The sequence below is a fragment of the Schistocerca piceifrons genome, chromosome 7 (assembly GCF_021461385.2).
Source record: "Schistocerca piceifrons isolate TAMUIC-IGC-003096 chromosome 7, iqSchPice1.1, whole genome shotgun sequence".
Lineage (NCBI taxonomy): Eukaryota > Metazoa > Arthropoda > Insecta > Orthoptera > Acrididae > Schistocerca > Schistocerca piceifrons.
In genome coordinates this window covers 480,384,242-480,399,525 of record NC_060144.1, presented here as the reverse complement: position 1 = coordinate 480,399,525, position 15,284 = coordinate 480,384,242, and the positions used below count along the sequence as shown (strand labels likewise).

At 37.8% G+C, this 15,284-nt stretch overlaps 1 protein-coding gene across 2 annotated transcripts in view; it reads right to left on the bottom strand.

Annotated features, from left to right (window-relative positions):
- LOC124805141 (periodic tryptophan protein 2 homolog) overlaps positions 1-15,284 on the bottom strand; it is a 111,510-nt gene that overhangs the window by 33,105 nt on the left and 63,121 nt on the right. For both annotated transcript variants that reach the window (XM_047265608.1, XM_047265609.1), the window contains 3 exons: positions 14,912-15,068; positions 5,453-5,633; positions 2,847-2,994 (listed from right to left, as the gene is read on the bottom strand). In XM_047265608.1, the coding sequence (XP_047121564.1) occupies positions 2,847-2,994; positions 5,453-5,633; positions 14,912-15,068 (486 nt within the window). The remainder of the gene's footprint in view (positions 1-2,846; positions 2,995-5,452; positions 5,634-14,911; positions 15,069-15,284) is intronic.

Below are 15,284 nucleotides of genomic sequence, written 5' to 3'. Positions count from 1 at the left end.
AATACAGAGAGTGGTGGGAATATTATGACATGAATTAGGCAGCTAATTAAGAGCTCTTACCATCTATGACTTTAGCACAATGATGATCAGAGAGAGAATTGCAATTGATTGTAAATGTGGCCGTTGTTGCTAAATGCTTCAACTACTGACAGCTGTACTGTATTGTCTTCAACACATGTTGCTGTTTACATTTGGAAGTACTCATTCTGTTTGGAAAGGTGGACTGAGAACTGAAGAAAAAATTAGAGGAATGAAGACTATGAGGATTCTCAAAGAGATGTGTTTATAATTAGACAATTTTCACCTGAAAAGTTTTTCTTCTAGAGCTTACGATTACCTGGAGTTCTGCACAAATTATTCAGCATATATGTTCTTAGTCACATTTATTCCTTTTCTTCCCCAACAACTGAGCTGTGTCAATTGAACAAGACAGAATGTGAAACCACAGCAACCACAGAATAACTCCATTTATCATAACTGCACTTGGGTATCGTTATGCATGTGACATCATGCTTACCAGTACGTTCCAAAATGCACTGCATACAAATGGGATTTTCTGCTGCTTGTACCACTGGTTCCATTGGTGATAAAAAGGTAGGGTCAAGAGTTTTGGATAGCCTTTGGGCTAGGGGCCATTTGTATCCCCAATAGAAGGATCATCTTATTGCCACTATCCTACAGTACATGGTCAAATTATGGATATTACACACATTCTATTGCTTAGGCAAATGGAGCCAATCAGCTGGTGCTTTTTGCATTTGATGTGATCTATGTTGGGCTTGATGGGACTTACAGAGGCACTGTTAGTTCATGGGTGGAACCTCGAAAAATTTCTAGGCATCTTTATCTGTTTCCAAGGTACATTATCATCTGAATGGTTCTAGGAACTCCTCACTGTAATACTGAATTACATGCAATATGCGCATGTAAAATCTGGTCTGAAGTGTAAAATTAGTTTTGCATTATTTCAATTTCATGTAAGTAAACTATCAAAATTTTATTGACTCATCAATGCAAACAAAAGAAGGGGACTCAGTAGAAAAATGCTGCTATTGGACCACAAAAAGGGTGAATACACTCCTTTTCATCAAAAGATTGACTGGAAAATGGGGTGCCAGCTGACTCGTTCTATCATATTTGCAAAAATGTTGGGAAGTGAACATACGAGGGCTATCCACAAAGTACATTACGTTTTGGAATTAAAAATAAATAAAGTATTGGAAATTTTTTTATTACATACAGATGAAAGCCACACTTAAATACTACTTTTCTACATAGTTGCCATTTAAATTAAGACACTTATCGTAGCGATGGACGAGCTTGGAAATTCCTTCGTCGTAAAATTCGGCCACCTGCGCCTTCAACCACGTGGTTACCTCTTCTTGAAGCTGTGCGTCGTCATCAAAACGCTGCATGGCCAACCACTTCTTCATTGCAGGGAATAAGTGGAAGTCGCTCGGTGCCAGGTCGGGACTCTACGACGGATGAGGAAACAACTCCCACTTAAAAGATCAGAGAACTTCACGAGTGGCATTTGCCGTGTGGGCCCGGGCGTTGTCGTGAATCAGCAAGATCTTTGAGCCCAACTTTCCCCTGTGCTTGTTTTGTATTGCTCTTCTGAGGTTGTGCAGAGTTTGGCAATACCTTTGAGAGTTTATTGTAGTGCCTCTTTCCAGGAAATCCACAAAAATCACACCTTTTCTGTCCCAAAAGAGGTAACCACGTGGTTGAAGGTGCAGGCGGCCGAATTTTACGACGAAGGAATTTCCAAGCTCGTCCATCGCTATGATAAGTGCCTTAATTTAAATGGCAACTATGTAGAAAAGTAGTATTTAAGTGTGGCTTTCATCTGTATATAATAAAAAAAATTTCCAATACTTTATTTATTTTTAATTCCAAAACGTAGTGTACTCTGTGGATAGCCCTCGTATTTGCACTTTTTAATGCTGAGAGAGAAGCAGACAGTGGCAGCAGGAAAGAGACAGAGAAGTAATAAGTACTAGAAGATAGTGGACAGTGTTTGTCATATAGAAAAAGTGAAGGAGACAATGGCAGTGTGAGAGAAAGAGAGGGACACGGTGGTAGTGGAACACAGTAAACAGTGAAAAAGAAGTGCCAGGAAACGTGTAAAGGAGACAGTGCCTGTGGGGGAGGAATACAGAGAAGGAGAAAGTAGGAGTGGGTGAGACCAGTGATAATGAGACACAGAGTCTATGACAATGACGAGGAGAACAGAGAGGGGGATAGTGAGAAGAGATAACAGCACTGGTAATGAATGAATGAGATAGTAGCAATAAAAGAGAAAAAGAGCGAGACAGTGACAGTGGGAGGAGACACTAGTAGTAGTAGTACAGAATAAAGGCGACTGTGAGACAGGAGAAAGTGACATCAAATAACTAACGAACTGACAAAGAAACACGTTTACAAAACTGGCAATAAAGAATGCTGGAATTTCAAATGAATAATAATGGTAGCAAAGAAAAGGTAACTGGCAAGATGCTAATGAACCTGTTGGAGAACACAGAATTTGCTATTTGTTCACTTTGAAGATTATCTCTGTAAATCTTTCACGCATCAGGTTTTTATGTGCTCCCTTCTACCATGCTCCCCCCCCCCCCCCCCTTTCTCTCGCTCTGTGTGTGTGTGTGTGTGTGTGTGTGTGTGTGTGTGTGTGTGTGTGTGTGTGTGTGTGTGTGTGTGTGTGCGCGCGCGCGCGCGAGAGAGAGTGTGTGTGTGTTCCACTTCACATAGTGTTGCACTATGTGAAGTGGAATTTTTTACAGTTGAGAAAGTATTAAACACTCTGGAAAGAATTAGTACAATTGACAGTCGTAATTTATACTCACATCCACAGCATCAAGTGAGCGGTTCTGTGTGATTTCAAATTTCTTTATAAGCATCGATTCATTGACACTATATATGCATACATTTTTTGACTGTCCTCCTGCTAATATACATTTTCCATCAGCAGTGTAGCAAAGGCTATTGAAAGCTCTGTAAGAAAAAACATAACAATTTCATTTTCCACACCTTGTTCATATCCAAAGAATCTAGAGAGATGATACAGGTATCAGTCAACACTGAGTGAAATGATCTGTGTGACAAATTAGGCAAGGAAGAATACAGGTAACGTCTCAAAAAAGAACATCCTTTATCTAAAGAAACTAACAGAAAAAATAGAGGTTTTCCTTCTTAAGTCTCAAATTGAGCTAAAATATGTAAGAAATGTGTGGAAATGTGGAGACTCTGACCACAATCTATTGGTTATGACCTGTAGATTAAAACTGAAGAAACTGCAAAAAGGTGGGAACTTAAGGAGATGGGACCTGGATAAAGTGAAAGAACCAGAGGTTGTACAGTGTTTCAGGGAGATCATAAGGGAACAATTTACAGGAATGGGGGAAAGAAATACAGTAGAAGAAGAGTGGGTAGCTCTGAGGGATGAAATAGTGAAGGCAGCAGAGGATCAAGTAGGTAAAAAGACGAGGGCTAGTAGAAATCCTTGGGTAGCAGAAGAAATATTGATTAATTGATGAAAGGAGAAAATATAAAAATGCAGTAAATGGAGCAGGCAAAAAGGAATACAAACTTCTCAAAAATGAGATCAGCAGGAAGTGCAAAATGGCTAAGCAGGGATGGCTAGAGGACAAATGTAAGGATGTAGAGGCTTATCTCACTAGGGGTAAGATAGATACTGCCTATAAGAAAATTAAAGAGACCTTTGGAGATAAGAGAACCACTTGTATGAATATCAAGAGCTCAGATGGAAGTTCTAAGCAAAGAAGGGAAAGCAGTAAGGTGGAAGCAGTATATAGAGGGTCTATACGAGGGCGATGTACTTGAGGACAATATTATGGAAATGGAAGAGGATGTAGATGAAGATGAAATGGGAGATACGATACTGCGTGAAGAGTTTGACAGAGCACTGAAAGACCTGAGTCAAAACAAGGCCCCGGGAGTAGACAACATTCCATTGGAACTACTGACGGCCTTGGGAGAGCCAGTCCTGACAAAACTCTACCATCTGGTGAGCAAGATGTAGGAGACAGGCGAAATACCCTCAGACTTCAAGAAGAATATAATAATTCCAATCCCAAAGAAAGCAGGTGTTGACAGATGTGAAAATTACCGAACTATCAGTTTAATAAGTCACAGCTGAAAAATACTAACATGAATTCTTTACAGACAAATGGAAAAACTTGCAGAAGCCAACCTCGGGGAATATAAGTTTGGATTCCGTAGAAATACTGGAACACGTGAGGCAATACTTACCTTACGACTTATCTTAGAAAATAGATTAAGGAAAGGCAAACCTACGTTTCTAGCATTTGTAGACTTAGAGAAAGCTTTTGACAATGTTGACTGGAATACTCTCTTTCAAATTCTAAAGGTGGCAGGGGTAAAATACAGGGAGCGAAAGGCTATTTACAATTTGTACAGAAACCAGATGGCAGTTATAAGAGTTGAGGGGTATCAAAGGGAAGCAGTTGTTGGGAAGGGGGTAAGACAGGGTTGTAGCCTCTCCCCGATGTTATTCAATCTGTATATTGAGCAAGCAGTAAAGGAAACAAAAGAAAAATTCGGAGTAGGTATTAAAATCCATGGAGAAGAAATAAAAACTCTGAGGTTTGCCGATGACATTGTAATTCTGTCAGACAGAGCAAAGGACTTGGAAGAGCAGTTGAATGGAATGGATAGCGTCTTGGATAGAGGATATAAGATGAACATCAACAAAAGCAAAACGAGGATAATGGAATGTAGTCGAATTAAGTCGGTTGATGCTGAGGGAATTAGATTAGGAAATGAGACCCTTAAAGTAGTAAAGGAGTTTTGCTATTTGGGGAGCAAAATAACTGATGATGGTCGAAGTAGAGAGGATATCAAATGTAGACTGGCAATGGCAAGGAAAGCGTTTCTGAAGAAGAGAAATTTGTGTCAGGAAGTCTTTTCTGAAAGTATTTGTATGGAGTGTAGCCATGTATGGAAGTGAGACATGGACGATAAATAGTTTGGACAAGAAGAGAATAGAAGCTTTCGAAATGTGGTGCTACAGAAGAATGCTGAACATTAGATGGGTATATCACATAACTAATGAGGAAGTATTGAATAGGATTGTGGAGAAGAGAAGTTTGTGGCACAACTTGACCAGAAGAAGGGATCGGGTGGTAGGACATGTTCTGAGGCATCAAGGGATGACCAATTTCGTATTGGAGAGCAGCGTGGAGGGTAAAAATCAGAGAGGGAGACCAAGAGATGAATACACTAAGCAGATTCAGGAGGATGTAGGTTGCAGTAGGTACTGGGAGATGAAGAAGCTTGCACAGGATAGAGTAGCATGGAGAGCTGCATCAAACCAGTCTCAGGACTGAAGACCACAACAACGAACAACAATGTAAGAAATTCACACTGCTGTAATACGACAATTTTTGCAATAAATTTGATGAACACTTACTTTCCCTGAAGATTTTTTTTCGCTGTAATGAGATCAGTTTCAGATCGACCACTGCCCAGGTCATTACGGCCTTCAATGCTGCCCGTTTGCTGTGATGTGCGAATGTTAAAGAATGAAACTTGACCATCAAGTGTTGCTACAGCCACCTCTTGGCCAGAGGGAGCGTATGCTACACATAAACCTGAAACACAGGTGATCTTTTAGAAATTAAACTGAAACACTCTTCTGAAAGGCCAACTAAAAACTGTAAACACACCTAGGACATCCTATGAACAAATAGCAACATATTTCCAGACTGCTTATTGCAAAAAACTGAAAGCACTACTTCATTGTAAAACAGTGATAGGAATAATTAAGAAAAACTACATTTGTATAACATTAGGATTCATTTAAACTTATATAACAAACTATTATTGACAGCTGTGTAACAACATTTAAATTCACAGGGATCAAACGTTCTGCTTTAGTTCTAATTTTTCAGTATTTAATTTTAAACTGTGTTAACAATTACTCACAGGGAAAACATATGACATTTAACAGTACATGTGGTAACTATATTGCATTTGTATTTACTTCTGCTGCATTTTATGAAAACTAATTTCCACTTAGGTACAGCCTTAAGACACAAAACCTGTCCACTGGCTGGCCGCTACAGAGACTTCATCTGAAATCGTTCACTTAAGGTACCAATAAAACTGGCCACTACTCAGAATTCCCAAGTTTGGTCATCTGCATGATCTGGCAGACATTCTGGAGGAAATGTTGCATTTGACTGGAGCTGTTACAGTGCTGTATGCTGTATCTACTAGTGGTTGATTGGTAAACAGTGTGCAATGTAGATACAAAGGTATGAGTTACAATCTGTTTCCTCATTCATTTTTCAAATGACAATATGGTGGTATCCATCTGATGGAACCTTAAATATAATACACTTCACTTTCTAACCTGCCAATAAAATCAAAAACATCCACGAATAATTCCACAAAATGGCTCGTGATTATGTCAAGATCAGAACAGTTTATGCTATCTCGTTTCCTCACATTACAAAGGCCATTGGCTACCAGCCACTAACAACACGTCACCAGTAGTTTGAAGTCAGGTGCTGTCCACCAGGTGAACTTGGCACAGTGCGCCATGGGCATGTTTCTGTTCATGCACTGGCAAGCATAAAATTGTTTATTATTATTGTTTTATTTTCCTTGTGAAATAATGTCTACAAACTGAGTGACCATCGTGCAATATCACAACATGCACAGGTTGCTATGAGTATATTTATCAACTGCCAATTTCTTATTTTAAGTGCTAGTATTTTTCTTGCAGTTACATATTGGATTTTGTGTACTTTAAAACTTATGACCATTGTCTAAGCACTAGAAAATAAGGTTGCAAGTGCAAACAAGTCTAACATTTGCAACATTGTTCGCTTTGAGATCAACAGAGGGTTGGGAGCAGTGGAGGCCGCTTGAAATGTTTGTATCTTACATGGGATGAGTGCTTTTGGGCATCTGACATCAGAATAGATTTTTTGGTTTCAAGAAAGATTGTTCAAGCAGTAAGTTTTCATAATCAACGTAAATGGTGAGCTGTGACCATTTAACCTTCATGCGACATTTGCATTCAATGGGCAACTGTTATACAGGCTCGAATTCAAAGCAACATGTCTTTAGGATACACTCCATACAAAATTTTATGACATGCTTCATTATTAATAACACCAACAGAACACCTTTTTGATCAGTCTTGCATGGACTCTTTTGAGAAACATAAGAAACCTATAAGAAAAGGTCTGCGAGAAATAACATTTGATCACTATTCTAAAAATAAAAGCCCTTTTGTCAATCTCATACCAGGAAAAACACTGTGTCCAACATGTTATTTTAGGATATTTGTAATTCACAAGAGGAAGGATAGTGAAACCTCAGATACAGAATTTTGTGACCCATCAGCAACCATTAAAAAAGTAGATACAGCTTGTGAAATCCTGGGTATATCACCTGCTAGTAAAATTAGAAAACTAAGTCAAGATAAAAAAACCAAGTGCCTTGAATACAAAAACTGAGAAAGTGGCAGCTACAGTCAAAAATAATTTGGAAGTTTTGTTTCAAAATACAATTGTACTAAAACACATGAAAGTTCTAAAACTTCACCAACTGAATATGATGATTTGATAGAAAAACTAAATGCAGTACTTCAAACAAAGAGGATAAATTATCAGTTTACTGCCAAATTCTTGGAGTCGAGCGAAAGTTAGTGATGAATTTTATTTGTCAGAATGTCTTGTTAAGTTAACAAGGCAATTAGTGAAAGAACAGGGAATTTTACCAGCATTACAAAAGAAAAGTGCATCTAATTTGGTAGATGAAAACACAATCAATAAAGTTATTAAGTATTATGACGATGACAATAACAGCCGTTTGATGTCTGGTAAAAAAGACTGTGTTTCTGTGAAAGAAAAGGTTCCAAGATTCAAAGACAAAAAGGTTAATATTGTGTAATTTAAATGAACTATTCACTGAATTTAAAAAAAAAAAAAAAAAACAACCACCTTGACATTAAAATTGGAAGATCAAAGTTTTGCGAGTTGAGACCAAGATGGTGTATTGTTGCAGGGGCACCTGGCACCCATAATGTTTGTGTTTGTATCATAAGAATGTAAAGTTGGTGATAGATGAGGCCAATCTTAGAGTTGACTATAAAAACCTTTTGGAAGTTATGGTATGCAATATTGACAGTTACAATTGTATGATCAATGGAAAATGTGAAGATTGTCCAGGCAAACAAGCCTTACTTGATATGTGTGGAGAATCCGAAGAAGACTATTTGATGCCTGACAATATAAAATACAAACAATGGGTGTCACAAGACAGAACTGAAATGGTGAGTCATAAAATCACGAGAAGTGTTGGTGGCTAACCTTGAAAATCTGAAAATGCATCATTTTATTGCAAAAGCTCAAAGTAAATTTTTGAAGACAAAAAGCAAACCTTGCCAGCTGATGAATGCTCAGTTCTTCCTGACTCTCCAGAAAATTATTCCTTTGTTGTTCAAGATGAAGTACAAGGGCACCACTGTGTAAACAAACAGGCCACAGTTCAGTCATTTGTATTCTATTATAAAGATGAAGATAAACTAATGAGCCACAGCTTTTGTGTCATAAGTGACTACCTTGAACACAACACTACAGCAGTGCACATTTTTCAACTAAAATTAACAAACTACATTAAACAGCACCAACTCTCCCTTCTTTTTTTTAAAAAAAGTTTTGGGTTTAATGTAGAATGGACTTTTCACTTCATGTCATGGGAAGAATGCTTGTAAAGGTGGCGGGGGTACAACAAAGCAAGCTGTCACAAATGCAAGTCTGTAGCAGACCGATGATCACATCATAACGCCTCAAGAAATGTTTGAATTCTGTAAAAAACATATCAAAGGAATTACCTATATTTTGTACAATGTGAGGAAATACAAGAAGTTTATGGCAGTGTCTTGAAGGAAAGGTACAACACTTTTCAAAAGATTAAAGGCACTTGACTGGTTCTTCAAAATAAAGACATAGTGGCTTGTGTTTACAATGAACAGTGGTGGATTGGTGAAGTTGATAATATTGACTGTCAAAACCAAGATGTACATGTTGTATTTTGTCACCATCCAACAAATTGAGAAGGATCAAGTTTGTATGCCACTTAAAAATGTACTAAGGAAGCTGTCGCCCATGGAATTTACAACTGTGAACTTATCCTGCGAACTTATAATCTAACACCCAAACTGAGTGAATAAATTTCTCAAATGTTCAATGAGCGATGTACTAAAAACAAATAAGAGAACAATATAATGTAATTAGTAGGCTTATTTTCAATAAAAAAGTAAGTAATCATAGATATGATTAAATTATATACTGTAACTGATATATTCCATAAGCCTAAATATCGCAAATGTTAAAAAACGAATTTTTGACTCGTGTTTGAAATTTTTTTCCGTAACTCCCAATTGAATCACAAAGTTTTAATTAATACTGAAATTTGATATCATAAAAGTCTATTAACAGTAAAATTTTTCAGATTTTTATCTTGTCCCCCAACAAAGATATTGCAGGCCACAAAATGGAAAAATTAAAAAAATCAGTTTTTAAAATACTGTGTTTTTGTAAGTGTGAGCTGCTCACCATTGATACTCTATAAAAAGTAACTACACTATACAGTGTAATAGCAGAAAAAATATCAAAGCTGAGAAATTGATCTTTCTTTGGAAAACTACTGTTTAAAAATTGAGTTTTTTAATTCGTGGCTGATAACTTTGAACTATTAAAAATATATTAAAATACATTCAGCTAAGTGGTAAAGATGTTAATTTGTAGCCCAGAGTGTGTTGAACTAAATGCATTTTATCTGAAAGGCTCAGGACAATCCAGTACTAAATAACTGTAAAAAATGTAGATGCTTGCAAATACGAAAAAAAGCATGCGGCCTGGAACAAATATGCCAGCCATTTCAAAATAATAAACAATAAATTTTTTAAAATATTTTTGTGAGTACTAAACATTGGGGAATTCTGAGATGGTCAAGCAACCAATTATTTTTTTCTTGGACCACTTGGTATGGATTGACCCTGTAACAATACTTAGAAAAGTGTTTTGTTTTGTGCAAACATAACCTTTTTAAGTGGAATAATGACTATTGACATTTACAAACTAAAAGTAGGGTAAATCAGAATGTCAGTGGTGTTTGGCGCAGGATTCTAGAGTGAGTCGTTTATGCGATACAATACTTTGAAAATTTTCCACACCAACAGCTATTTGCGCCATTCACTCTACGTAGTTGCTCAGTATGATGATGTTATGTTTACTTACAGTGTGCTTCTGTGTGTCTTGAGTGCACTGTGACTTGCTAGTTGGTGTGTGACATCCAAGTAGCAGGTTGTGAGAGGAGGACGGGATTTACCAATTCAGAAAAGGCAACATGCACATTGTATATGGAGGGTGTAGAAAGAACACCTTGGCAATTATTTATCAAACTCTTCAACCAGTTACAGGAACGTGGTTGTTAACACCTAGACAGCATAACAGAAGGAAACACGTGATAAGAGAAAAGGAGGCAATTAATGTTCTTGCTGTTGCAGCTGATCTGCAAATTAGCTCCTGTGCAATTAAGCGAGGAAGTGGTTGAGTCAGGCTAGCGTCTTATGCATTCTCCATAAATGCAGGTTCCAGGCCTATCATATCTCTCCATCAAGAGCTGCATGGAGACTATTTGAAGAATCATGTTAACTTCCGTACATAGGCAGTAATAGATGCCCCAGATGTATCGTGTATCTTATTTAGTAATGAAGACACATTTACCAATCATGACCAGGGAAACTGCCGAAACGTGCACTACTGGTCTGTTGACAAGCCCACTGGCTTCATCAGGTGGAACGTCGACATCCACAGAGTGTAAAGGTGTGTGTGTGTGTGTGTGTGTGTGTGTGTGTGTGTGTGTGTGTGTGAATTATCAACTTATAGGCCTGTGTTTCACCGATGGAACACTGAACGCACAGAAGTATTGCAACCTCTCAATACATGGATTCAAAATGACATTCCCCTGCAGACTAGGAAGAACCTGTGATATCAACATGATGGCTGTCAACCAGCCCATAGTGGACAAAATAATACAGCAGGTCTTCATGAATTGTTTCAATATCACTGGGATGGACGCAGAGGACCTGTACCTTGGCTGGCTAGATCTCTGGATTTGACACCTGTGGACTTTTTTATGCGAAAGCTGAAACACGCTGCCTACAACTTGCCAACTACACCCGATGATATCAATGACCTATTACTACACGTTGCTTAGACATCTCTGCTGAAATGCTAGCATGTCTGCACCTGTCATTCCACACCAGACTGGAAGTGTGTATTGCCACTGCCGGTGGTCTTTTTGAACACAACCTGTGATAGTAAATTGTCTCGTTACTGGTCAGAAACCACATAACTCGCGTGTGCACTTGTTCTTTGGTGTGTGCTACCACAGATATTCTGCAAGAGTCCGTGTGGGAAGTTTTCAAAATATGATATTTCGTATATGACTCGCACCTGAATCCTGCAAATAAACACCACTGACATTCTAATTTACCCTACTTTTAATTTGTTAATGTGAACAGGCATTGTTCCAGCTAGAAAAGTTGTGCATTTGCACATAAAGTAAACTTTCTAAGTATTATTACAATCTGTTGACTGGCTAACAATATTTGCGGTGCAAGTTTTAGGTGATTCACCCAGTATATTATTTTGCAGCTATACAGGATAAATTTAAATTTATTTTCTACCAATTTTACATTGTAAAGGTGTAATAGAAGTTTTGTTACCAATTTTGCAGAAATTAACACAAACGTTTGTGTCATTATAGAGGTAATACGCAGATCTTTTAATTTGTCAGCCTGTAAGAGCTCCGGAATGCCTTGTTATGATCAAATGCATCTAACTCCTAGAAGTCTGATGGTAGCGACACTAAGTCAATTTCCGGAAGCGATACATAGTACAAGGCTGAAGCCAAACTTTGCTCTCTTAGACAGAAGCTTGCCTTTAATTACTTAGAACAACAGCAGACACATTAAATTAACAATATCAAAATATTCATTAAATGACAATGCATGAGAAATCATCAGTGTTGGTGGTGAATATAATTGTCATTCAACATTGCATTGCGCTCTCGACTTGCAAAACAAGAAAAATTGAACAAATTTGGAAAGGAATATGTCATGGCACTCTGTAGTTTATGTTCAATTCACAACCTGATTCAAATTACCCTAAACTTGAGCTACAGCTTTATTCAGTTGCCAAATACTTTTCCCTTTACCTGACAAGTTTAGTAAGTCACCAACTAGAGCAGCATATGTGCCTGCTTGGTGTTAATAAGACATGTGGTTCGTACGTTACACTGAGCAAGCTGGCAGGTGTTTCCCTTCAAGTGTTCAGAGTCTTTGGTTCCATTCCCTACTTGGTCTTGAGGAAAATGCGAGGCAGGGTAGATGTTCCTATTCGCACATCAGTGCATAGTGGATGCTAACTTACAGAGCAGGTAATATGTAGAGAGAGATCAGAGTGCAAGAAGTGATATTAACATGATAGCTTTACTTAGGTAGTCAGTTCTAGATTGAGTGCACCACCACTAACACCACGCAAAGTAACATAGTACCATCTCATTCACTGAGCACCAGTATCCTTCTAATCATATAGTCATTAATATCATTATTACAAAATAATTGCTGTAAATGTTTTGACAAAAAACTGTAGAGTACCTTATGACTTTCTATTTGCAGTATACCTAACTCAGAGAGAATTTAAAGTAGCAATAACAGGTCAACTACACTGAGTGAAGGGGAGAGCCTCTGTGTGTTTCCTCAAGTTCTTGCAGTTTGATCTTATTTAGTTCCTCAAGTTTCACTGCTATACTTTGTATCAACATTGTTTTATTTCTGGAAGAGACTGGAGCTGAAATTATGTTGTTGTTGTTGTTGTCTTCAGTCCAGAGACTGGTTTGATGCAGCTCTCCATGCTACTCTATCCTGTTCAAGTTTCTTCATCTCCCAGTACCTACTGCAACCTACATCCTTCTGAATCTGCTTAGTGTATTCATCTCTTGGTCTCCCTCTACGACTTTTACCCTCCACGCTGCCCTCCAATACTAAACTGGTGATCCCTTGATGCCTCAGAACATGTCCTACCAACCGGTCCCTTCTTCTGGTCAAGTTGTGCCACAAACTTCTCTCCTCCCCAATCCTATTCAATACTTCCTCACTAGTTATGTGATCTACCCATCTAATCATCAGCATTCTTCTGTAGCACCACATTTCGAAAGCTTCTATTCTCTTCTTGTCCAAAATATTTATCGTCCATGTTTCACTTCCATACATGGCTACACTCCATACAAACACTTTCAGAAACGACTTCCTGACACTTAAATCTATACTCGATGTTAATAAATATCTCTTCTTCAGAAATGCTTTCCTTGTCATTTCCAGTCTACATTTGATATCCTCTCTACTTCGACCATCATCAGTTATTTTGCTCCCCAAATAGCAAAACTCCTTTACTACTTTAAGTGTCTCATTTCCTAATCTAATTCCCTCAGCATCACTTGACTTATTTCGACTACATTCCATTATCCTCATTTTGCTTTTGTTGATGTTCATTTTAGATTTTCCTTTCAAGACACTATCAATTCTGTTCAACTGCTCTTCCAAGTCCTTTGCTCTGTCTGACAGAATTACAATGTCATCGGCGAACCTCAAAGTTTTTAATTCTTCTCCATGGATTTTTATACCTACTCCGAATTTTTCTTTTGTTTCCTTTACTGCTTGCTCAATATACAGATTGAACAACATCGGGGAGAGGCTACAACCCTGTCTTACTCCCTTCCCAACCACTGCTTCCCTTTCATGTCCCTCGACTCTTATAACTGGCATCTGGTTTCTGTACAAATTGTAAATAGCTTTTCGCTCCCTGTATTTTACCCCTGCCACCTTCAGAATTTGAAAGAGAGTATTCCAGTCAACATTGTCAAAAGCTTTCTCTAAGTCTACAAATGCTAGAAACGTAGGTTTGCCTTTCCTTAATCTAGCTTCTAAGACAAGTCGTAGGGTCAGTATTGAAATTATATCTCTAATGAAAATGAAACTGAGGTGGGTAGACATGTAGCCAGATGAATGGATGATTGATGTAACAAGGAATTTTTTCAGTGGATTCCAAGGGATTTAAATGTACGGCTAATGAAAGGCAGGTAAATGACATTAGAAACTATGTTGGAGCAATATAGATGCATATAGAATAGACAGGCAAAAACAGAGCAGGTAAAATAGCACACAAATCCACAAATGAGTTAATGGTTGTGTGAGAACGTAACTCTCAAATGGTTGTTACTCAGTAGACAGGGGATGCTGAACACACGCATAACGACTGTGGTTTTACACTTTTGGACATTTAATTGCAACACACTTCACATAGATACAGATTTTAAGCAATTGTAATAAGCATAACATCTGTTCACAGCATTAATTCAATAAAGTAATTTGAAAACAAATGAACTAGTGCAGATACTGTGTGTTGTACAATACTTGATATTTGCACCAGAAGCTATCAGCATGTACCTGCTGTCTTTACAAAGCATAATTGTAACAATATGTTACAACACGTAGCACTGACAGGACCAGTGAGTAGAAGTTTCTTTAAGTATAATTTTGGCTTTACAGTGTATATTTGAATATACAAATGCACTGACATTATCGTACACTGTCCAATTTTCTTTCCAGTGAATCAGATAAGAACATATTCTGTTATATAGTGGAAAATTATGAATCAGACTTTTTTCTTATCTGTGTCTTTTCATGCCACACACACACAGAGAGAGAGAGAGAGAGAGAGAGAGAGAGAGAGAGAGAGAGAGAGAGAATTAATTTCAAATTTACCAAACACTACAACATACTAACCATCTGCAGACAGCTGCACAGTTTCATGCATACCGCCTGATTCTACAGCATTCCATAACTTAAGTGTTTTGTCCCACGACACAGATGCCATTGCAGTGCTAGCAGGGCTGGGGTTGAATGCAATGCTTGAAACTGGTCCTTCATGCCCACTTAATACCTATGAACAACAACTTCTTATTAATACAAGCTAATTGTGGCATATAAAAATTGTGATACAGCATATTTCTGGTTATTTGGGGTAATGTGGGGGAGATGGTGCATGAATAATGGAGAAAATGAATAATTGAGATATTTTGAAACATGTATTCTTTGTTCAAAAATTTATTTATGTTCTGTACATAGGTACAGCAGGCCTGTTTATTTCTTAAAATAG